The 25,285-nt window shown below is 42.1% G+C and overlaps 1 protein-coding gene across 26 annotated transcripts in view; it reads left to right on the top strand.

Annotated features, from left to right (window-relative positions):
• The window catches only part of LARP4 (La ribonucleoprotein 4), a 79,116-nt gene that overhangs the window by 45,608 nt on the left and 8,223 nt on the right, over nt 1–25,285 (top strand). For 13 of the 26 annotated variants that reach the window (XM_031000749.2, XM_031000750.2, XM_055357233.2 and 10 more), the window contains 5 exons: nt 7,204–7,416; nt 8,057–8,160; nt 14,559–14,771; nt 16,007–16,055; nt 20,476–20,637. In XM_031000749.2, the coding sequence (XP_030856609.2) occupies nt 7,204–7,416; nt 8,057–8,160; nt 14,559–14,771; nt 16,007–16,055; nt 20,476–20,637 (741 nt within the window). The remainder of the gene's footprint in view (nt 1–7,203; nt 7,417–8,056; nt 8,161–14,558; nt 14,772–16,006; nt 16,056–20,475; nt 20,638–25,285) is intronic. The other 13 variants (XM_031000757.2, XM_055357240.1, XM_031000758.3 and 10 more) reach the window with 3 other exon arrangements.

The raw sequence follows: 25,285 nt of genomic DNA, 5'->3' as shown, positions 1-25,285 counted from the left end.
TTTCATCGTGTTAGCCAGGATGGTCTCAATTTCCTGACCTCATGATCTGCCCACCTCAGCCTCCCAAAGTGCTGGGATTACAGGCGTGAGCCACCGCGCCTGACCAATTGCTATTTTCTTGACTAGTGGTCTCTCTCTCTCTCTCTATATATATATTTTTTTTTTTTTTTTTTTTTATAGACGGAGTCTCGCTCTGTTATCCAGGCTGGAGTGCAGTGGCATGATCTTGGCTCACCAAAACCTCTGCCTCCCGGGTTTCAAGCGATTCTCCTGCTTCAGCCTCCCGAGTAGCTGGTACTACAGACGCATGCCACCATGCTTGGCTAATTTTTGTAGTTTTAGTAGAGATGGGGTTTCACTATGTTGGCCAGGCTGGTCTCGAATTCCTGACCTTGTGATCCGCCCGCCTCGGCCCCCCAAAGTACTGGGATTGGAGGCGTGAGCCACCACACCCGGCCTAGTGGACTGTATTTTTAAAATAATGCTGTTTACTTGATTTTAGTTCCTTAGGGGACATTTTAACATTAAAGTGTACTATAATGTATGACATTACTTAGGTAAAAGCAATAGCCATAGTTATTTTTTAGGTCTTGTTAAAATCAGTTTGTCAAGGTTGGCCATAATTGATTTCTTATTGTTTGACTGATTGCAATTTTAGGAGTGGAGGAGGGTTCCTGGCCTATGGCTGTAAGGATCATAAAATGTATCTTTCATACATTCACTGCAGTGGTAATTTTATGCTTTCACATGTGTTATTTCATTTGATATTCCCAGCAACTTGGTGTGCCTTTGGTTTCTAATCTAACCTTCTTATATCTTCATATTATATAGCTTGAGCATCCCAAATCCTAAATTTGAATTGCTCCAAAATCGAAAAGTTTTTGAGTACTAACATGCTGCTCAGTGGAAATGCTCATTAGAGCCTTTTGGATTTTCGGATTTGGGATACTCAACTGGAAAATACAATGCAAATATTCCTAAATACAAAAAAAGCTGGTACCAAGCATTTTGGGTAAGGCATACTCAGCCTGTGGTTTTATTAAAAGGGTCAGCAAACATTTTCTTTAAAGAGCCAAACAGTAAATATTATAGATGTTGATGGCCATGTAATTCCTGTTGCAGCAACTTGCAGGGCAAAAGCAGCCACAAGCAATGCATAAAATGGTCTGCTTTATAAATTTACTAAGTGTTAGAGCATTTTTTTTCCTTTTTAAACTTAATATAGGAATTTGAAGCATATAAATTGATAAAATGGTATAGTTACTGTTTACCCATTATCCAATTTTTTCCCCCAGTTTTATTTATTTTATTTTATTTTTTAAAGAGACAGGGTCTCACTTTGTTGCGCAGGCTGGAGTACAGTGTGCGTGATCATAGCACACTGCCACCTTGAAGTCCTGGGCTCAAGGGATCCTTCTGCCTTCAGAGTAGCTAATTATTTTGTTTGTTTGTTTGTTTTTGTGGAGACAGGGTCTTGCTGTCTTCCCAGGCTGGTCTCAAACTCCTGACTCAAGTGATCTTCCCACGTTGGCCTCCCAACGTGTTGTGATTACAGGTGTCAGGGACTGGGCCCAGCTCCGCACCACTCCCCCCACATCTTTTTTTTTTTTTTGAGACAGAGTCTTGCCGTGTCGCCCAGGCTGGAGTGCAGTGGCGCAATCTCAGCACATGGCAACCTCTGCCTCCCAGGTTCAAGGAGTTCTCTGCCTCAGCCTCCCGAGTAGCTGGGATTACAGGCACCTGCCACCATGCCCGGCTAATTTTTGTATTTTTAGTAGAGATGGGGTTTCACCATCTTGGACAGGTTGGTCTTGAATTCCTGACCTTGTGATCCACCCGCCTCAGCCTTCCAAAGTGCTGGGATTACAGGAGTGAGCCACCAGGCCTGGCCCCAGCCCCCAGTTTTAAAATTTTGGCAAAATGGACATACAATATACCATCTTAATTGTTCTTATTTTTGTTTGTTTTATCTTTTCCCCCCCGTCTTAACTGTTTTTAAGTGTACAGTTTAGTGCTATTAAATACATTCACAATGATTTGCGGCCATCACTGCCATCTATCTCCAGAACTCTTTTTATAAGACTGAAACTCTATAAATGTTACCCAATTTTAACAGTTAGTAGAAAATGGCCATTCTTGTTTCCTCTATATTCCCACTCATTTCTCTCCACAACCCCAGTCATCTTGAAGCAAATTTCAACCTTAATTTCAGATTTCATCCATAAATAAATTAGGATTTGTATCTCTAACAAGAGGGATTCTTTCCCTTTTTTTGAGACTGCATCTTGCTCTTATGCCCAGGCTGGAGTGAAGTGGTGTGGTCTCGGCTCACTGCAACCTCTGCCCCACTGGGTTCAAGCAATTTTCCTGCTTCAGCCTCCTGAGTAGCTGGGATTACAGGCACCCACCACCACGCCTGGCTAATTTTTGTATTTTTAGTAGAGACAGGGTTTCACCATGTTGGCCAGGCTGGTCTCAAACTCCTGACCTCAGTTGATCTGCCTGCCTTGGCCTCACAAAGTTCTGGGATTGCAGGCGTGAGCCACTGCACCCAGCCGGGATTCTTTCTTAATACATGACGACAATACCATCATTAGACTTTTAAAAATGAACAATGTCTTGAACATTATCAAGTACCTAGTCACTTTTCATATTTTCCTGATTCCCCTTCTTTCTTGTTTTTCCTCTTTAAAAATCTGGTCTGGACACTGTGGCTCATTCCTATAATTCCAGCACTTTGGCAGGCAGATCACATGAGGCCAGGAGTTCCAGACCAGCATGGCCAACATGGTGAAACCCTGTCTCTACTAAAAATACAAAAATATTTAGCCAGGCTTTGTGGCTTATGCCTGTAGTCCCAGCTACTCGGGAGGCTGAGGCCCGAGAATCATTTGATCCTTGGAGGAGGAGGTTGCAGTGAGCCAAGATCACACCACTGCACCCCCAACATTGGCGGCAGAGCAAGACTGTGTCCAAAAAGAAAGTAAAATAAAAAATAAAAATCTGTAGTTTTTTCCTATAACTTTGTATTTTTTTCTTTTGGAAGTTTATGGGTAAGATAATCGTTATGTCTTGCAGCGTTTCTTGGAATATAGATTTTGCTACCTTTATTCTTGAGTGCAGTTTAACATGATTCTCTGTCCCTTCTCTCCTGTTTTTCATGCAAATTGGTAGCTAGATCTTTTTTTCTTTTTCTGTTTTTTAAAGACATGGCTATCATGGAAAGTAGCTAGATACTGATCTGTCTCCCATATTTCATGCATTTTGGTAGCAAGAGGCATGATGCCTTGCTACCTTGGTAGCAAGGGTTTGATTTTTGGGGCAATAGGGAGGATACAAAAGCTAGCTGCTATGCTCATTGGTCTGTTAATTCATTAGAGATTGCTAAAATTGTGGTATTTCTCTCTCTATTTTTCATTTATTAGAAACTCTTACTCATCTTCATTACCCTGAGTTACAGGTTCTATGTGAAATCCATGTTACATGCTTGACTCTGGCTTTTATTACCAGTTTTTAAAAGTGTTGATTTTTTAGCCAATTTTTATCTGTTTTTGGTTTTGAATATTTAAACATATTTGGAGTATTTACTGTTCGTGTTGATTTTGGCCTCTTTGAATTGACTCCTGAGACCTTTTGTTATACAGCCATAGCAATTTTTTTTTTTTTTTTTTTGAGATGGAGTTTTGCTCTGTTGCCAGACTGGAGTGCAGTGGCATGATCTCAGCTCACTGCAACTTCCGCCTCCTGGGTTCAAGCGATTCCGCTGCCTCAGCCTCCCAAGTAGCTGGGACTACAGGTGTGCACCACCACGCCCAGCTAATTTTTTGTGTTTTTAGTAGAGACATGGTTTCACCATGTTGGCCAGGATGGTCTTGATCTGACCTCGTGATCTGCCCGCCTCAGCCTCCCAAAGTGCTGGGATTACAGGCGTGAGCCACCCCGCCTGGCCAGCCGTAGCAATCTTTACTGGTTACCTTGCTGTGCAGTTTGTCAAGATGTTCCAGGCTCTTACACATTTCATGCCAAAGGACTGGAGTCAACCAGTTCTTTTAAATCCTTAGGCTACTTTATGGGGAAATGGTATTTTGTGGACCACTGCCTAGACACAAGTAGTATTTGTGTCTACTGGTTTTGTCATTGTTTCTAAGCTTTTTTAGACAGAGCTGTTTAGTTTTTATGTTTTAAGACAAAAATATAGGTTTGTACTGATGCTTACAATTTAAATTTAGGCTGTATGGTTTTCCTTTCTTCTGCCTCATGTCTGTTTCTCCTTTTTCCCATATGAAAATCTCGGAAAAAAATCCGCCTCCTGGGTTCAAGCAATTCTCCTGCTTCAACCTCCCGAGTAGCTGGGATTACAGGTGTGCACCACCATGCCTGGCTAATTTTTTGTATTTTTTTAGTAGAGATGGGATTTCACTGTGTTGGCCAGGTTGGTCTTGACTCCTGACCTCAGGTGATCCACCCATCTTGGCCTCCCAAAGTGCTAGGATTACAGGCGTGAGCCATTGTGCCTGGCTGCCTTGTCTCCTGTTAATTTTTTTTTTTTTTTTGACTTAATAGTGTATTCTGGAAGTCACTTCATAATGGTGTTTAGAGCATTTTTTCATTTCTTTTTTACGTTTATGATACTCAGTTGTTTGGATGTACACGTTGTATTCAACTGGTGATGGACTGTTGGGTTGCTTCTGGGGCCCATAGGTTTCCTCACCTTTTACAATTAGTATTAGTGAATAGTCACGTGGGTATATTTTTTTCCCACAGCTTTATTAAGTTATTCCATAATTGGCAAATAAAATTGTATACATGCTTTTTTGGTATTGCAAACATTTAAAGTCAGCAATTTTGAATTACATAATACATTATTATTAACTATCATCACCCTGCTCTTCAGAACTTATTTCTTCTAACACAAACTTTATACCCTATGAAACATTTCCCCAGTCCCTGCGTCCTCCTATCCCTAGCTTATGGTAACCACCATTATACTGTCTCTATGAGTTCCACCTTGTTAGATTTCAAATACAAGTGAGATCATGCAGTGTTTGTCTTTATGTGCCTGCCCTATTTCACTTAGCATAATGTCTTCCAGGTTCATTCAGGTTGTCACAAATGACAGGATTTCCTTCTTTAAGACTGAATGGGTCTGGGCATGGTGGCTCATGCCTGTAATCTCAGCACTTTGGGAGGCCAAGGGAGGCCAAGGCAGGCGGATCACCTGAGGTCAGGAGTTCAAGACCAGCCTGGCCAACATGGTGAAACCCCATCTCTAGTAAAAATACGAAAATCAAGGCCAGGCGCGGTGGCTCACGCCTGTAATCCTAGCACTTTGGGAGGCCTAGGCGGGTGGATTGCCTGAGCTCAGGAGTTCCAGACCAGCCTGGGCAACAGGGTGAAACCCCGTCTCTACTAACAATACAAAAAAATTTGCTGAGTATGGCTGTATGCACCTGTAATCCCAGCTACTCTGGAGGCTGAGGCAGGATAATTGCTAGAACCTAGGAGGTGGAGGTTGTAGTGAGCCGAGATCGTGTCATTGCACTTCAGTCTGGGCCACAGAGTGAGACTCTGTCTCTTAAAAAAAATACAAAAATCAGCCGGGTGTGGTGGTGGGTGCCTGTAATCCCAGCTACTCAGGAGGCTGAGGCAGGAAAATCATTTGAACTAGGTGGCGGAGGTTGCAGTGAGCCAAGATTGCACCACTGCACTCCAGCCTGGGCGACAGAGCAAAACTCTGTCTCAAAAAAAATAAATAAATAAATAACTGAATGGTATTCCAGTGTGTGTGTACACCACGTTTTCTCCATCGATTCATTTGCTGTGGACACTGGGTTGTTTCCATATGTTAGCCACTATAAGTAATGCTGCAACACAGACAGTAGTGCAGATACCCTTCAGCATACTAATTTCATTTCCTTTGGATATACATAGGGTTGTTGGATCATACGGTACTTCTATTTTTAACTTTTTTTTGACCCAGAGTCTTGCTCTTGCCCAGGCTGGAGTGCAGTGGCACAATTTCAGCTCACTGCAATCTCAGCCTTCCAAGTAGCTGGGATTACAGGTGTGTGCCACCATGCCCAGCTGATTTTTGTGTTTTTGGTAGAGACGGGGTTTCACCATTTTGGCCAGGCTGGTCTGGAATTCACGACCTCAAGTGCTTTGCCCGCCTCGACCTCTCAAAGTGCTGGGATTACAGGCATGAGCCACTGAGCCTGGCCTATTTTTAACTTTTTGAGGAATCTCCATACTAGTTTCCGTAATGGCTATACTAATTTACCTTCCCAGCAACAGTGTACAAAAGTTCCCTTTTCTCCATATCTTCTCTAACACTTCCTGTTGTTTTTTTTTTGTTACACCCATTTTAATAGATGTGAGATGCTATCTTGTGATTTCAACTTACATTTCTTTGATGATTAGTGATTTTGAGCATTTTTACATATGCCTGCATTTCTTTTATGAGTGGGTTTAGCATCTGTTTCATATGTTTAAGAGACGTTTGCCTTTTTTTGTTCTGTGAACGCTGTTCATAGCATTGTTGGGCCTTTTCATGTCTGTTTTTACAATTCGTGTGTTAGAGATACTAGTACCCTTGCCTGTGATGAGCTACAATTTACTATTTTGACCTAGTTTTTTGGGAGGTTTTTACTCTGCTTGTTGTTGTTTAGAGACAGGGTCTCGCTCTGTTGCCCAGGCTGGAGTGTGGTGGTGCGATCATAGCTCATAGCAGCCTCCAGCTCCTTGGCTCAAGCAGTCCTCCCCACTCTGCCTCCCAAGCAGCTAGGACTACAGGTTGCACGCCACCATGCCCAGCTTTTTTTTTTTTTTTTTTTTTTTTTCCTTGTAAGGGATGGGTCTCACTGTGGTACCCAGGGTGGCCTCGAACTCCTGGGCTCATGCGGTCCTACCCCCTTGACCTCTGAAAGTGCTCAGGTTACAGGTGTGAGCCAGCACACCTGGTTATTTGGACGTGTGTTTGTGTGTGGCGGGGTGGGTTTTACCTTGTTTACTATGGTTTTTATACCATGAAAACGTTTTTATTATTAATTAATTAAAGCTGTCATTTTCTTTTCTTTTGCTCTGCTGATTCTACTGTAGGCAGAAATAGTATAGTCATGTAAAATATATGTTAAAATGTAAATTAAATGTATTTTTAAAAATATACACTTAATTCTTTGTTGCTATAATGTGTTCCTCTTCTAGGCAAGGATAAAAGCCATCAATACATTTTTTGCTAAGAATGGTTATCGATTAATGGATTCTAGTATCTATAGTCACCCCATTCAAACTCAAGCACAGTATGCCTCCCCAGTCTTTATGCAGCCTGTATATAATCCTCACCAACAGTACTCGGTCTATAGTATTGTGCCTCAGTCTTGGTCTCCAAATCCTACACCTTACTTTGAAACACCACTGGTAAGTGAGATCCTTACAATAAAATATAATAATATTTTTAATTTGAGCTGAAATTTGAAGAAATCAGTTGGAGTGGGAGCTCATTTATGTTGACATTGATGACTTTTTGGCTTTTATTTTATTTTATTGTATTTTTTGTAGAGATGGAATTTTGCCATGTTGCCCAGGCTGGTCTCGAACTCCTGTGCTCAGGCAGTCCACCCGCCTCAGCCTCCCAAAATGCTAGGATTACAAGCCACTATGCCCGGCCACTTTTTGGCTTTTAAACAGTGATGTGGATATCTAATTCTCCATACCAAATAAATGCATATGACTAAGAGGTGAGCTATTAGAGCGCATAATTTTATTCCATAAAATTTGCTGAGTGAATTGAAAGAAGAGACTGGATAAGTTTTGCGTGATTTTAAATGCATTTTAGTGTTGCGAAATGTCAGACCAGACATTCTTTACTAAGTTATGAATTATTGTTCATAAATCCAGTGGTACTTGAAGTGAATATTGCAGAAATGAATCAGTAAAATATTTTAAGATATTTTTGGCTTGTAAAAGATAAATTCATAAGCTCATTAAGGTTCTTGTGACCCTCACACCAGATTTTACCTTTGCCATTAATATTGTTTAAACATACATTTTTTTCTAGGCTCCCTTTCCCAATGGTAGTTTTGTGAATGGCTTTAATTCGCCAGGATCTTATAAAACAAATGCTGCTGCTATGAATATGGGTCGACCATTCCAAAAAAATCGGTAAGATAAAAACCATAGCTGTAATGTATTTTAAACAATTCCTAATGGATCTTAAGGCATTAATAGCAATGTTTGTTGTCAGGCTCAGTAATAAGGTTTGGTGGATTTTTTGTTTGTTTTGTTTTTACCAAATGTGTATGAACAGTTTAATCTAGAATTCGTAAAAACACTTTGACCTTTGAGTTGGTAATGCATGTAACAGACTTGGGATTCAGATTTTTTTAAATAATAAAAGAGAATAGAAAAAATATTTCATGACAGCAGTCTCTGACAAATCTGGTGACTAATTTCCATTTAGTATGTTAAATGGGTAGCATTTTAGAGAATGAATTCTTTGAAGATATAAATGTCGTTAACTGAATTGTGTAATAAATGTTGGGATGTATGTTATTTAGGTTTTTAAAGGATTTTTGAAATGACACCCAAGAACTACAGTGCACAACAGACAGTAGCTAACATTTATTGCACATTTAATATCACAAACTCTGTTCCTAAGGGCTTTACATATTTTATCAGTTACTTTTTTCAGAACCCTTTATAGGTGCACTTATGTCTACTTTACAGATAAGGAAATTGAGATATAAAATATCATGTCTGAGAACACACAGCTAGTAATTGGTAGAGCTAAGATTTGAACCTAGGCAGTTCAACTCCAAAGCCCGCACTTAAAGCACTATGTTCAGGATAAATTATTAAGAATCACAGAAACTATATGCTATCATAACAAAGATTGAGATGTATGTCTGAGGTATTTTTCTTTATGTAGACATCAACAGATAATCTCAATATTTGGTGTATGTTATGGCTTGTTGTTGTTGTTGTTGTGGGGGTAGAGACGGGGTCTGCTTATGTTGCCTGGGACTGGTCTTGAACTCCTGGGCTCAAAGCAGTCCTCCCACCTTGGCCTCCCAAATTGCTAGGATTACAGGCGTGATACTATGGCTTTTAACACAGTATGAGTAACCAAAGAATAAAGGACTGACATATAGTCATTTCGATTTATTTAATAGTTTCACATTTATTATTTCTCGTTTGCTGTTTTGTGAGACTCTTGGTTTTTGAGGGTTTTTCCTAATGGTTTATTTTCAGTGACAGTCTTTTGCCAGATTCGATTCTTCTAATTATTTCTTTTGGAAAGGAGACCATCTGGAGTATGTTTTTCCAAGATGACTTCTAGGAACTTAGTCCTTTTTTGATGGGTTTTTCTGAAACTTGTTTTACTGGAGAAATGAGCCCCAACAGAATGAAAAAATATTCTTCTCACTGGAAACATTGTGTACTACTCTTTAATAGTCAGAGTTTTTGGACTATTCTTGACAGACACAATTGGTTAAAGCAATTGAAGATCATTTTCAAGTGTTAGAAAAATTTTACTACTAAGCATAAACACAGGCCGAGGTGGGTGGATCATCTGAGCTCAGGAGTTCAAGAGCAGCCTGGGCAATATGACGAAACACCATCTCTACCAAAAATACAAAAATTAGCTGGGCGTGGTGGTGTAGTGCATGCCTGAAGTCCCAACTACTCAGGAGGCTGAGGAACGAGAATTGCTTGAGCCTGAGAAGCACAGGTTGCAGTGAGCCGGGATCATACCACTGCACTCCAGCCTGGGTGACGGTGAGACTCTGTTATCCCGTGCAGCCACGCCCTCTCACCCCTCCCCGCTCCCCCCTCCAAAAAATAAAGGTACTGATATTTGCAGTTGCTTGACTCTGAAATACTTTACTTGGCTCCATGGTTATTTCTTTATTGTTACCTTTTATCTGTTGCATCTTTTTGGTGACAGCCAGGAATGACAGTCAAGTTATCTTTACTTATAAGGAAGTATACCTGTGGTTTTGAAAATACATGGTGTGTTTAGTACATTTTTGCGTGTTACTTAAAACCACTTGTGTACAGTTCTTTTCCATATATTTGACCAATACAGGTTGGTAATTTTTAATTACAGAAATAATAAGTGAATACTTTTTCTAAAAATGCAAATAAAGACCTTCTGGACCAGCAACCCAAATCCTTGTTTCCTTCTTGCTTCTAGAAAGTGACTACTGCCAGGCATTTATTATTATTATTAATGTTAACAGCTAAGGACAAAGTCTTTTTTAGAGAGCCTTTTGCAATTTTTATATTAACCTGTGACAGCCCAGTGATGATCACTATTCCTACTTAGAGAGAATAGGACTAACTTTCAGAAATCCAGGCATTTTTCTACCCTTCATACTATCTTTCTTTCACTTTACTTCTCTTTTCTTTTATCACTTCTTTCTTTCTTCATTCTTTCTCTCTTCATTCTTTCTCTCTTTTGCCTGGATCGAGATTGTTAAGTCCCTCTCAGTGAAGGGTAAGATTATGAGATCTGAGGGCTGTATAAATGTAGTAAGTTGTCCCTTAAGCATATTGAAATGTAGTGTGAAAGTTGGATGAAGGACATTTTCTAAACATATGCAAATACCGTATCTATCATATCAGTTCATTTTCAAGATGTAACAGGTAATATAAATTTTTTTTTTTTGAGACGGAGTCTCGCTCTGTCACCGGGCTGTAGTGTAGTGGTGCAGTCTCTGCTTACTGCAACCTCTGCTTCCCGAGTTCAAGCAATTCTCTGGCCTCAGCCTTCTGAGTAGCTGGGACTACAGGCATGTGCTAGCTAATTGTTGTATTTTTAGTAGAGACGGGGTTTCATCATGTTGGCCAGGATGGTCTCAATCTCTTGACCTCGTGGTCCACCCAGCTTGGCCTCCCAAAGTCCTGGGATTACAGGCATGAGCCACCATACCCGGCCTTTTTTTTTTTTTTTTTTTTTTTTTTAAGACGGAGTTTTGCTCTTGTCCAGGCTGGAGTGCAATGGCGGGATCTCGGCTCACTGCAACCTCCGTCTCCCGGGTTCAAGCGATACTCCTGCCTTAGCCTTCCAATTAGCTGAGATTACAGACGCATGCCACCACGCCCAGCTAATTTTTTGTATTTTAGTAGAAACTGGGTTTCACCATGTTGGCCAGGCTGGTCTCGAACTCCTGACCTCAGGTGATCTACCCTCCTTGGCCTCCCAGAGTGCTGGCATTATAGGTGTGAGCCACCGCATCTGGCCTAAGTATTTTTAAAATTACTTTTTATAGCCAGTGGGGTGGCTCATGCCTATATTCCCCACACATTGAGAAGCCAAGGCAGGCAGATCACTTGATCTCATGAGTTGGAGACCAACCTAGGCAACAGAGTGAAACCCCATCTCTACTGACAATATAAAAATTAGCCAGGCATACTGGTGTGCACCTGTAGTCCCTGCTACTTGGGAGACTGAGGTAGGAGGATAGCTTGAGCCCAGGAGGCAGAGGTTGTAATGAGCTGAGATCGCACCACCTCGCTCCAGCCTGGATGACACAGCCAGACCTTTCTCAAAAAAAAAAAAAAAAATTACGTTTTGTTAAGTGACATACTATTTTCATTGCTATTTAAGAAATCTAGTTTGTAATATAAAGTAATTCTATGGCAAAGTGTCACTTTATGTGAAACTCGACCCAACTTTTTTTTTTTTTTTAAGACAGTGTTTTGCCCTGTCACCCAGGCTGTAGTGCAGTAACATGATCATGGCTCACTGTAGTTTTGACCTCCCAGGCCCAATCAATTCTCCACCTCAGCCTTCCTAGTAGCTGGGACTACAGGCGCATACCACCATGCCTAGCTAAGTTTTTGTATTTTTTTTTTGTAGAGACAGGGTTTTGCCATGTTGTGCGGGCTGGTCTCAAACTCCTGGGCTCCAATGATCCTCCCACCTCAGCCTCTTAAAGTGCCGGGGTTACAGATACGAGCCACTGAGCCCACTGCGCCCAGCCTGATAATTTTATCTTTGTTTTTGTTTGTTTGTTTTTGTTTTTTGTTTGTTTTTGTATTTTTAGTTAAGAGACAGAGGGTTTCACCACGTTGGCCAGGGTGGTCTCGATCTCTTGACCTCGTGATCCACCCGCCTTGGCCTCCCAAAGTGCTGGGATTACAGGTGTGAGCCACCACACCCAGCTACTTTAAGTTTTAATAATGGTAATTTTTTATGGTCCGCAAAGAATAAAACAGGACAACTAGAGATGCTGTGGGAATTTACGTTTAATTGGTGGGGTTATAATTATTCAAGAGGTTTTAAATCCCTATTCCTAGAGTCAGGAATTGGCAACATGTGATTTATATTGTTGGTTTATAACTATGAAAATAGATTACAAGAACTGAGATATATAAACTGCAAATAATGGGCCAAACATAAATCTCACTCTTCTTAATCTGTAGATCCAAGATCCTCAGTTGCTTGAGATTTTAGGTGTTTTTGCTACTGATTAAACTACATTCTTTTTATATTAGTCGACCTTAGCTTCATCTGTTGTAAGCTTTTAGGAAGTTGGGTGCTTATACCCATCATCCAAGATAAAAACTCCCTTTGTTAAAAGCAGATTGGTTGGTTTAACCACATTGCATACCTTAATTCATACAGTCATGCCGTGCTATTGGGTGCATTGGTATTTTCCTAGTTTGCTGTCCTACATATGGATCTTTTAATAAATCTCATTTGGTGATGGATGTTTAGTAAGATGCTAGGTTTTGTTTGTTTGTTTTGTTTTTTGAGACGGAGTTTTGCTTTTGTTGCCCAGGCTGGAGTGCAATGGTGTGATCTTGGCTCCCTGCAAACTCCACCTCCTGGGTTCAAGAGATTCTCCTGCCTCAGCCTCCTGAATAGCTGGGATTACAGGTGTGTGCCACCATGCCAGGCTAATTTTTGTATTTTTAGTAGAGATGGGGATTCACCATGTTAGCCAGGCTGGTCTAGAACTCCTGACCTCAGGGATCTGCCCGTCTCCACTTCCCAAAGTTCTGGGATTACAGGTGTGAGCCACCATGCCCGGCTGAGGCTAGGATTTTAATTATATTCCAGTATTTCTTACTCTCTTCATTATTACTCCCCTAAACAGCCTTTTTAGGCATTTTCCTCCTAGTTTCCGCCTGCGAAAATTTAATACTACAGATTATTGTATGTCTGTATGTATGTAATGTATGTATCTGTGCTTTATACATAAAATGATTACTTTTTGCCCTTCCTTCGCCCCCATTTTTACTCCCATTAGCGTGGTTTTGCTTCCATTAAGAATGCATAGCTGGGCCTGGTGGCTCACACCTGTAATCCCAGCACTCTTGGAGGCCGAGGTGAGCAGATCACCAGGTCAGGAGATCGAGACCATTGTGGCCAACATGGGGAAACCCCATCTCTACTAAAAATTCAAAAATTATCTAGGTGTGGTGGCACGTGCCTATAGTCCCAGCTACTTGGGAGGCTGAGGCAGGAGAATCTCTTGAATCCGGGAGGCGGAGGTTGCAGTGACCTGAGATCGCGCCATTGCACTCCAGCCTGGCGACAGAGCAAGACTCCGTCTCGAAAAAAAAAAAAAAAAAGGGTGTTATAGGCCGGGTGTGATGGCTCATGCCTGTAATCCCGACACTTTGGGAGGCCAAGGTGGGCGGTTCACGAGGTCAAGAGTTCAAGACCAGCCTGGCCAACATGGCAAAACCCTGTCTCTACTGAAAATACAAAATTAGCCGGGTGTGGTGGCATATGCCTGTAGTCTTAGAGATAGGGTTTTCTCTGATGCCTGTGCATGAATTCAGTTGTGCAATCATAGCTCGTTGCAGCCTCAAACTCCTGGGCCCAAGCAGTCTTCTGCCTCAGCCTTCCAAGTAGTTGGGCATATTATAGGTGCATACCACTGCACATTTTAATTTTTTTTGCAGTGATGGGGTCTTGCTGTGTTGCCCCAACTGGTGTCGAACCCCAGATCTCAAACAGTCCTCCTGCCTCAGCCTCCCAAAGTGCTGAGATTACAGGCGTGAGCCACTGTGTCCAGCCCACAACATTTTTTAATGTAAAATTTACTTCACTTTGGCCTGGCACGGTGGCTCACACCTGTAATCCCAGCACTTTGGGAGGCCGAGGCAGGCATATCACAAGGTCAGGAGATCGAGACCATCCCGGCTAACACGGTGAAACCCCGTCTCTACTAAACAAAATACAAAAAATTATCTGGACGTGGTGGCTGGCGCCTGTAGTCCCAGCTACTTGGGAGGCTGAGGCAGGAGAATGGCGTGAACCCGGAAGGCAGAGCTTGCAGTGAGCCGAGATGTGCCACTGCGCTCCAGCCTGGGCAACAGAGCAAGACTCCATCTCAAAAAAAAAAAAAAAAAAGTTTACGTCACTTTTTAAAATAACGTCTGGAATGTAAAAGGGGCAACATGTTTACAACATTATTCTTTTGTGTTTAAGTTAATTTTTTGAAAACCACAGTACAACAGGAGCCAATTTTTTACCTAAGGAAAGATGTTTTTCTGTCTCGATTTACTGCTTTGTGTATATCGTTTTGTATTTCCTATAGTGTGAAGCCTCAGTTTAGGTCATCTGGTGGTTCAGAACACTCAACAGAGGGCTCTGCATCCTTGGGGGATGGACAGTTGAACAGATCTAGTTCAAGAAACTTTCCAACTGAACGGCATAACCCCACAGTAACTGGGCATCAGGAGCAAACTTACCTTCAAAAGGAGACTTCCACTTTGCAGATGGAACAGAATGGGGACTATGGTAGGGGCAGGTAAGAAAATAAAGTACCTGAAAACCTTTGATAATAATGTGATCATCCTGAATAATTGAAGAACGTGATCTTCATAATAATTAAATGAGCATTTAATTATTGGTATATGGTTATATTAAATAAATACGTTATTTTCAGAACATGAGTTGGTTGCTTTTTATAATTATTAAGAAATAGAGTGCCCATACAGAATATAGCTCTGAATCAGAGGTTTATAAAGTTATTCTGAAGTTCCTTATAGCTCATATAAGAAAGAATAGCTTAGAAAACTAACATATCCATTTGCCTTATGGTTTTAATTTCTTCCAGCTTTTAAACTATAGAAGTGGCTGGGTGCGGTGGCTCACACCTGTAATCCCAACACTTTGGGAGGCCGTGGTGGGAGGATCATCTCAGGTCAGGAGTTCAAGACCAGCCTGGCCAACATGGTGAAACCCTGTCTCTATGAAAAAATACAAAAATTAGCTGGGCATGGTGGCAGGCGCCCGTAATCCCAGCTACTTGGGAGCCTGAGGTAGGAGAATCACTTGAACCCAGGAGGCAGAGGTTGCAGTGAGCCAAGGTTGCACCACTGCATTCCAGCCTGGGTGACAGAGCGCGACTCTGTCTCAAAATATAAATAAACTATAGGGATGAGGTTATATATTGCCAACTTGCCTAATTAAACAATAGTATGGTTCTGGTTTGAAGGGATGGCTACTAACAAATGGGCTCATCTTACTTTATAGTGTGGTAGTAGGTAAAGTTTTTAGTAAATTGGCTCAAGATCCCTCAGAATAATATATTATCTTTTAGTAATAGAGAAAACTAGCCCCAAATGTAGAAAGATGTTTAAATTGAAATGTATACAGCTGGCCGGGCATGGTGGCTCAAGCCTGTAATCCCAGCACTTTGGGAGGTGGGGCAGGCAGATCATGAGGTCAGGAGATCGAGACCATCCTGGCCAACATGGTGAAACCCTGTCTGTACTACAAATAACCAAAATTAGCTGGGTGTGGCAACACGCGCCTGTAATTCCAGCTACTCAGCAGGCTGAGGCAGGAGAATTGCTTGAACCCGGGAGGCAGTTCGTAGTGAGCCGAGATCGCGCCACTGCACTCCAGCCTGGCGACAGAGCGAGACTCCATCTCAAAAAAAAAAAAAATGTGTACGGCTTTGATAGAATGTATATATCTGAAGAAACTTATGACTTGTCCCTCCACCCCCCCCCACCCCCATCTTTTTCTTATTAAAAGGAGAACTCTCTTCAGAGGTCGAAGACGACGAGAAGATGACAGGATCTCAGTAAGTTTTTTAAAACTTTTATTCAGACTTTTTTCTCTTCTGTGATTTACTATGGCATTGACTTTTGGTCTTTCCTTTCTGAGTTTTTGTTTTATTGATTGTAGTCTTCAGCAAAGGTAAATAGAGCCTAAATTTAACCCTGAAATTGTTACCACCACCACCCATATACCCACCCTCTAGCACACATGTAGTAAGGAGCTTCACTTGTGTTGCTTGCTTAAAAAAACTATTTGAAGATCTAATGTATTCACATGGTTTCTAAATAAAAACACGAAGTCTTTCTAACTTTCCTTACCTTTTCTTTCTTCTTTCTTTTCCAAGACACGGGATATTACTGTTTCCCAGGGCACTGGAATTACAGGCCTGAGCCACTGTGCTTGGAACAAGATTAAGGACTTCTAGGGAGAGGCAGAGGAGGAACGGGTCTTGCTATGTCACCCAGGCTGAAGTGCAGTGGTACAATCATGGCTCATTGCAGCCTTGACATCCCAGACTTAAGTGATCCTCCTCTCGAGTCGGGGTCTTGCGGGCCAGGCACTGTGGCTCGTGCCTGTCATCTCAGCTCTTTGGGAGGCTTAGTCAGTGGATAACTTGAGGCTACAGGCGCCGTGCAAGTGCAAAACCAAGCAGAACGGTCAGGACATCTTCAAAGCTCCAAAATACTCACCTTTGGCCAGGCATGGCGACTCAAGTCTGTAATGTCAGCTCTTTGTGAGGCTGAGATGTACGGATCACTTGAGCTCAGGAGTTGGATACCAGCCCGGGCAACGTGATGAAACCCCATCTCTACAAAAAAAAAAAAAAAAAAAAAAATTAGCCAGGCACCATGGTGCACGCCTGTTGTCCCAGCTACTTGGGAGGCTGAGGCAGGCTGATCCCTTGAACCCAGAAGGTGGAGTGCAGATTGTGCCACTGCACTCCAGCCTGAGCAACAGAGTGAGACTCTGTCTCAAAAATAATAAACAAAATAATCTCCTTTGACTCCATGTCCCACACCTAGGGTACACTGATACAAGGGTTGGGCTCCCAAGGCCTTAGGCAGCTCCACCCCTTTGGCTTTGCAGGGATCAACGCTGGAGGCTGCTCTCATGGGCCCATGTTGAATGCCTGTGGCTTTTCTATGCCTGTTCTGGAGTCTGGAGGACAGTGGCCCTCTTGTGCCACTATGCAGTGCCCTAGTGGAGGCTTGATGTGAGGGCTCCAGCCCCGTATTTCCCCTCTGCACTGCCCTAGTAGAAGTTTTCCATGAGATCTGCGCCCCTGGAGCAGGTTTCTGTCTGGACTTATACCAGGCTGGTATAAGTTTCTTCCAGAGGATGCCATACATCCTCTGAAATTGAGTCAGAGGCTCCAAAGCCAGTCTAGGAAGTTCGTCATCTCTATCTTCTTTTGAGCCTTCCAGACTCTTCACCCTCAACCTGTTACCCAGTTCCAGTGTTGCTTCCACATTTTCAGTTATCTTTATAGCAGTGCTCCACTCCTCAGTACCAATTTTCGTTAAGCCGTTCTCACATTGCTGTAAAGAAATACTTGAGACTGGATAATTCATAAAGAAAAGAGGTTTAATTCGCTAACAGTTCTGCAGGCTGTACAGGAAGCATGATGCAGGCATCTGCCCAGCTTCTGGGGAGGCCTTGGGAAACTTACAATCATGGCTGAAGGCAAATGGGGACCACACAGTTTATACATGGCAGAAGTAGGAGAGAAGAAACCCATTTTCAAAGAAGAAAATGTGTTCCATTATAACTTAGAATTGTTTTTAGGGTATACTAAACCTTTTAAATCAGTGTTGTAACTTTATTATACACAACCATGAAACTTCAGGCACCTTTTTTTTTTTTTTTTTTTGGGAGACAAAGTTTCGCTTTTGTTACCCAGGCTGGAATGCAAATGGCACAATCTCAGCTCGCTGCAACCTCTGACTCCCGGGTTCAAGCAGTTCTCCTGCCTCAGCCTCCCGAGTAGCTGGGTCTACAGTCACCTGCCACCACGTCTGGCTAATTTTTTGTATTTTTAGTAGAGACAGAGTTTCACCATGTTGGCCAGGCTGGTCTCGAACTCCTGACCTCAGGTGAGCCACCTGCCTTGGCCTCCCAAAGTGCTGGGATTACAGGCGTGAGCCATAGTGCCTGACCCAACAATTCTTTTTTTGAGACAGAGTTTCGCTCTTGTTGTCCACGTTGGAGTGCAGTGGCGTGATCTCGGCTCACTGCAACCTCTGCCTCCTGGGTTCAAGTGATTCTCCTGCCTCAGTCTCCCAAGTAGCTGGAATTACAGGCGCTCGCCACCATGCCTGGCTAATTTTTGTATTATAGTAGAGACAGGGTTTCATCATGTTGGCCAGGCTGGTCTTGAACTCTTGACCTTAGGTGATCCACCTGCCTCGGCCTCCCAAAGTGCTGGGATTATAGGCATGAGCCACTGCACTCAGCCCAACAATTCTTTCTTAGCATTCCATTGTAGCAGTCCACATGACTTCTCAAGTGGCCCTCAACAATTTGGAATAAGAGATTAGGCCCTGCATGGTGGCTCAGGCCAGGCGTGGTGTCTCACGCCTGTAATCCCAGCACTTTGGGAGGCCCTGGTGGGTGCATTGCCTGAGGGTAGGATTTCAAGACCATCCTGGCCAACATGGTGAAACCCCATCTCTACTAAATATACAAAAATTAGCCGGGTATGGTGGTGGGTGCCTGTAGTCCCAGCTACTCAGGAGGCTGAGGCAGGAGAATCACTTGAACCCAGGAGGCAGAGGTTGCAATGAGCTGAGATCATGCCACTGCACTCCAGCCTGGGCAACAGAGCCAGACTCTGTCTCAAAAAAAATTAAAAAAAAAAAGAGTGAGAGAGAGAGAGAGATTAGATTTGGGGTTTATTCAATATGTTGTGAATGTCATGATGGAGGACTAAACATTGGGGTAAAAGAAACAGGCATGACTTCCAATAGGTAGGTCATGGTAGAGGAGCTCTTTTGCAGGAGGGAGATCTTAGCTGGGAAGAAAATTTTGGATTTGTAAGCCTTCACATAGTAATTGGAGTGATAAGCTCATGCAGAGTACTCTCCATAGAGTGGCGAAAGTGGTCTAATATGGAACCTTGGGGAATAAAGCATCAGTGTTGGGTTGAAAAATGAGATTATTCAGCATGCTGTTTGAAGTATTCAAGCAAAATCTGAATGGACATGGGTAATGGACAAATGTTATCTCCGTTGTAGGCAAAGGCCTAGGCTGAAAATATTTAAAACCTACAATTCAATGATATTTTTGTAAATTTACAGAGATATACAGCCATCACCACCAAAAAGCAAAACAGGTTGTTTTAACAGTTGCTTGCATATAGGTAGTAGTTGAAGCCATGGATAGTGGACATCACTCAAGGAGAATATGAGAAGTAAAGAGTAATAACCAAATGGAAACCATCAAAATTTTAGAAATGGTCAGGGGAAAAAGAGCACATGTCTGTCAAATCTAAAAAACAAAAAAGGTATCACAGAAGCTAAGAGAAAAATGTGTTCCCAAGGAAAGGATGGTTAACACACCAAATGCTATAGGTCAGGAAATGAGAGGTCAGGAAAAAGGGTCTGTCAGGTTTTGCATTGTTGAAGGCATTGGTGACACCTAAAATAATTTTAGTGGAGTAATGACAAAGTGGAGGAGATACAAGTAAGAGGTAAGAGGCTTGTCAGAGGATATATAGGGTGTTAGACAGGAGGGAAGCGTGAGATTTTTCATATATGTTATATAGAGGAGGGATATTGTTTTCTCTTGAGATAAATAGATGGAGAAAGATGGTGATGGTCGGGCACACTTGCTTAAGCCTGTAGTCCCAGCACTTTGGGAGGCCAAGGAGAGAGGATCACTTAAGCTCAAGAGTTTGAGACCAGCCTGGGCAACGTAGTGAAACCTTGTCACTACTAAAAAACAAAAAATAAAAATTTAGCCAGGTGTGGTGGCGCGCACGGCTACTCTGGAGGCAAAAAAGGCAGGAGGATTACTTGAGTCCAGGAAGTCAAGGTTGTAGTGAGCTATGATTGTGTCACTGCATTTCAGCCTTGGTGACAAACCAAGACCCTGTCTCAAAAAAAAAAAGAGTTGATAGCAAATTTAGGTAAAGTGGGTGTTTTTGTTAAGAAGGCATAGCAAATTATGAAATGAATAGTGAAGACTGGTTAGAAGTCTTAAGGAGTATGGCAAAGTTTACAAAAGAAACAGGTGAGAGAAGTGACTAAAGAAAAGTAGAATTGATAAAGACTGATGAGAGCTCAAGTGAGATGTCAAACCAAGAATTTATGTAGGGATACAGTTCTGTGCATTATAGAGGTTTTGTTTGGTTCTTTTTCTTTTCTTGCACCTTTCAGCTTCTGTGACACCGGATTAGGGAATGAGATAGCCATGTGACCTATTTTATTATTTGTTCATTTTAGAGACCTCATCCTTCAACAGCTGAATCAAAGGCTCCAACACCAAAGTTTGACTTATTAGCCTCAAATTTTCCACCTTTACCTGGAAGTTCATCAAGAATGCCAGGTGAACTCGTTTTGGAGAATAGGATGTCTGATGTTGTTAAAGGTGTCTACAAAGAAAAGGTAAACACCCAGCATCTGAGTCTTACCTTATGAGACCATATTTAGGCTTTATTTGCAGTGTTGTTATTTAAAATTTTACTTGCACTTAGTGTACATTTCTATCATAGTTTTTATTTATGGAGTTTTCAGCATACTTAGAGTGTTTTTTTAAAGATTCATGATGAAGCTGCACAAAGGCAATAAAATGTTTCTTGGCTTTTGCATGTCTTTTTTTTTTTTTTTTTTTTTTTTTTTAAGACATGATCTTAGCTCACTGCAACCTCTACCTCCTTGGTTCAAGTGATTCTCCTGCCTCAGCCTCCCAAGTAGCTGGGAGTACAGGCATGCACAACCATGCCCAGCTAACTTTTGTATTTTTTTTAGTAGAGACAGAGTTTCGCCACATTGGCCAGGCTGGTCTCCAACTCCTGACCTCAAGCCATCTGCCCACCTTGGCCTCCCAAAGTGCTGGGATTATAGGCATGAGCCACCATGCCCAGCCTTGCATGTCTTCCTGTTAGTCAATTCAGCCTGTTAGAACTGATAACTGACTAATGCAAGCTAAATGGAAGGTATCATTTCCATTTATGTGCCTATAATTCACTAGTGATGAAATGAATTCTTTCAGACAATGGAAAGTAGATGTCTAGAGGCTGAGATACCTCATCTTATGATTATTTGGTGTGTAGACCTCTCCATATCAGAAATCCTCATGTCTCACAAGTTTTTCTCATTTTCTACCTTTATTCTAATTCAGTTTTTTTTTTTAATTATAACAGTACATGTCTATAGTATATCTAGGCTTTTAATGAAAAACCTGTAACTACTTTCAGCTCCTTAGTTTTTCTCCCAACTTTTATTCCTGTATTTCTTTATTTTTTTATTTTATTTTTTCTTTTGAGATGGAGTCTTGCTCTGTAACCTAGACTGGAATGCAGTGGTAGATCTCTGCTCACTGCAACCTCCACCTCCCGGGTTCAAGCAGTTCTCCTGCCTCAGCCTCATGAGTAGCTGGGACTATAGGCATGAGCCACCACACCCAGCTAATTTTTGTATTTTTAGTAGAGACAGGGTTTCTCCATGTTGGCCAGGCTGGTCTCAAACTCCTGACCTTGCGATCCGCCCACCTCGGCCTCCCAAAGTGCTGGAATTGCAAGCGTGAGCCACTGCACCCGGCCCTGTATTTCTAATTAACTTTTTTTTTCTTTTTTTTGAGACGGAGTCTCGCTCGTAGCCCAGGCTGGAGTACATTGGTGCGATCTCTGCTCACTGCAAGCTCTGCCTCCTGGGTTCACGCCATTCTCTTGCCTCAGCCTCCCGAGTAGCTGGGACTACAGGCGCCTGCCACTACGCCCGGCTAATTTTTTTTTTTGTATTTTTAGTAGAGACAGGATTTCACCGTGTTAGCCAGGATGGACTCGATCTCCTGACATCATGATCTGCCCGTCTCAGCCTCCCAAAGTGCTGGGATTACAGGCATGAGCCACCGCACCCTGCCTAATTAACATCTTTTTATTGTAACCTCTTGGCTTTTCCATTTTCAGCAGTGTCTGTTAACTTCACTTTCTGAAGCTAAAGATTTAGCTTTCTTAAGCCAACATACTCACACTTTTCCTATCCTCCTGATATATTGTACTTCATTATATATAAGATATCATCAATTATAAGGCATCCATTATTTTCATATCTCTAAGAAAGTAAAAGATGTTGCTAGTTATGCTAGGACACACCATCCTTTGTAAGCCACATTTCAGTATTACATATATTTTTCAGGGCTGAGACTCAAACATAATATACTATGATTGTTTCTCCTTTTGTGTGCACTCTCGGTGTCCTACTGCATAGCTATGTTCCTGGGCCTTCTCTTTACCATCACCCTGGCAATTTTCCTTACTCTTCTTTATCAATCCCCCTTTTTTTCTCACTCTTGTTTCACTCTTCCATGTTAGGGTGGTTCATATCTTCCATGGTCATGAAGTATAAATTTCTTGCATTCTGAAAATGTTTTTCTGCTCTCAAATTGATCAGTAGTTTATTTCTGTATTGGATTCTCTATCAGAAATCATTTTCCCTTGGAATTTTGAAGGTATTATTCCACTGTCTTGTTTCTTTAAAAAAATATTGTGACACGTAGTAGTTATTTCATAAGTTCTAAGATACACTTTTTTCCTCCCATGTTTTATCACCTTCAAAAATCAGACTAAAAATTCTTTTTTAAAAAATGTAGGCCAGGTGCGGTGGCTCACGCCTGTAATCCCAGCACTTTGGGAGGCCGAGGCAGGCAGATCACGAAGTCAGGAGATCGGGACCATCCTGGCTAACATGGTGAAACTCCGTCTCTACTAAAAATACAAAAAATTAGCCAGGCATGGTGGCGGGTGCCTGTAGTTCCAGCTTCTCCGGAGGCTGAGGCAGCAGAATGGCGTGAACCTGGGAGGCGGAGCTTGCAGTGACCTGAGATTGCGCCACTGCACTCCAGCCTGGGTGACAGAGCGAGACTCTATCAAAAAAAAAAAAAAAAAAAAAAAAAAGTAAAGGCGGGACACAGTGGCTCACGCCTGTAATCCCCGCACTTTGGGAGGCTGAGCAGAGTGGATCATGAGGTCAGGAGTTTGAAACCAACCTGGCCAACATGGTGAAACCCCGTATCTACTGAAAATAGAAAAATTAGCTGGGCATGGTGGCACGCACCTGTAGTCCCAGCTACTCGGGAGGCTGAGGCAGAAGAATCGCTTGAACCCAGGAGATGGAAGTTGCAGTGAGCTGAGATCGTGCCATTGCACTCCAGCCTGGGCGACAAGAGCAAGACTGTGTCTCAAAAAACAGAAAAAGAAAAAAAATAAATAGCCAGGCACATTGGCTCATACCTGTAATCCCAGCACTGTGGGGGTCCAAGGTGAATGGATTGCTTGAGCCCAGGAGTTCGAGACCAATGTGGGCAACATAGAGAGGTCCTGTCTGTACATAAAGTAAAAAAAAAAAAATAAGCTGGGCATGGTGACGCATGCCTGTAGTCCTTGCTACTTGGGAAGCTGAGACAAGAGGATTGCTTCAGCCCAGGAGATCAGAGCTATGATGAGCTGTGATCACACCACTGTACTCCAGCCTGGGTCACAGAGCAACCTGTCTCAAAAAAGACTATCTTTAATCAGAAGCTATTTTAGTTTAAGTGCAGTATTTTTATTTTCTTCTCATCTTAAGGTCTGCCTCTATCCAGTGGTTTTATTTTTATTTTTCCTTATTGGTACATAAAATAATGGTGTAGTTCAACAAATAATGGCATCTCACATTTCAGAAGATGATACACCAACACACATATATACTTTCTTTCTTTCTTTCTTTCTTTCTTTTTTTGAGATGGAGTTTTGCTCTTGTTGCCCAGGCTGGAGTGCAGTGGCGCGATCTCGGCTCACTGCAACCTCCATCTCCCAGGTTCAAGTGATTCTCCTGCCTCAGCCTCCCAGGTAGCTGGGATTACAGGCACTTGCCACCATGCCCAGCTAATTTTTGTGTTTTTAGTAGAGATGGGGTTTCACCATGTTAGCCAGGGTGGTCTCGAACTCCTGACCTCAGGTGAGCCACCGTGCCCGGCCATGTATGCATTTTTAAAGAATAATCATGAAGTGTACGTCTCCTTATAACCCCAACACATAATTGTGGCCCATAAACATCCCTAGTATCTTAGCAGTGACGTGTATCTCCCCACTATTTACAGTCATTCTGCCCCACTCTTCCCCTTTAGATATAAACATTATTCTGACTTTGTGATAGCAATTTTCTTGCCTCATTCTGCATTGACAGAATTCTTCTGTGAAGGGCCAGATACTAATAGTAAATATTTTAGGCTTTGTGGGCCATGTATTGTCACATATTCTTTGTTTTACAACTCTTTAATAACTTAAAAACCAAACCAGGCATGGTGGGTCATGCCTGTAATCCCAGCACTTCGGGAGGATCACTTGAGGCCAAGAGTTTGAGACCAGCCTAGTCAACATAGCAAGACCCCCATCTCTAAAAAAATAATAATTTAAAAATAATAATTATAATTTACAAACCATTCTTAGCTTGTAAGCCATACCAAAACAAGTTGAAGGCTGGATTTGGCCTTGCGGGTCTTAGTTTACCAACCCTTGCGCTAGGTGATAAAACGGGGTGCCTGTTTTTGGAAAGGTTATAAATGGAATTGTACAGTATGTATTCTTTTACTTCTTTCATTCTGTATGGTTTGAGATTGATCACTGTTAATACAGATGATTGTTGTTCATTTTGAACTATTATGTGATATTCTATTGTAGGAAGTAAAATATTTATTCATTGTACTGTTAATGGACATTTTGCCATTATAAATCTTCATGTGAGCAAGAACTTTTCTAGGATTTATACATCAGCTTGTGTTCTTTTAAAGTTTTAAAGTCTTTCGAGTGTTTTTTGAGATGGAGTGTCGCTTTGTCACCCAGGCTGGAGTGCAGCGGCATGGTTTTGGCTTATTGCAACCTCCACTGCCAGTGTTCAAGCGATTCTTGTGCCTCAGCCTCCTGAATGGTGAATACAGGCGCACGCCACCATGCCCGGCTAATTTTTGTATTTTCAATAGAGACAGGGTTTCGCCTTGTTGGCCAGGCTGGTCTCTCAAACTCCTGACCTCAGATGATCCACCCACCTCGGCCTC

The sequence above is a fragment of the Gorilla gorilla genome, chromosome 10, assembly GCF_029281585.2.
Source record: "Gorilla gorilla gorilla isolate KB3781 chromosome 10, NHGRI_mGorGor1-v2.1_pri, whole genome shotgun sequence".
Lineage (NCBI taxonomy): Eukaryota > Metazoa > Chordata > Mammalia > Primates > Hominidae > Gorilla > Gorilla gorilla.
This window is presented reverse-complemented; position numbering and strand designations above follow the sequence as displayed.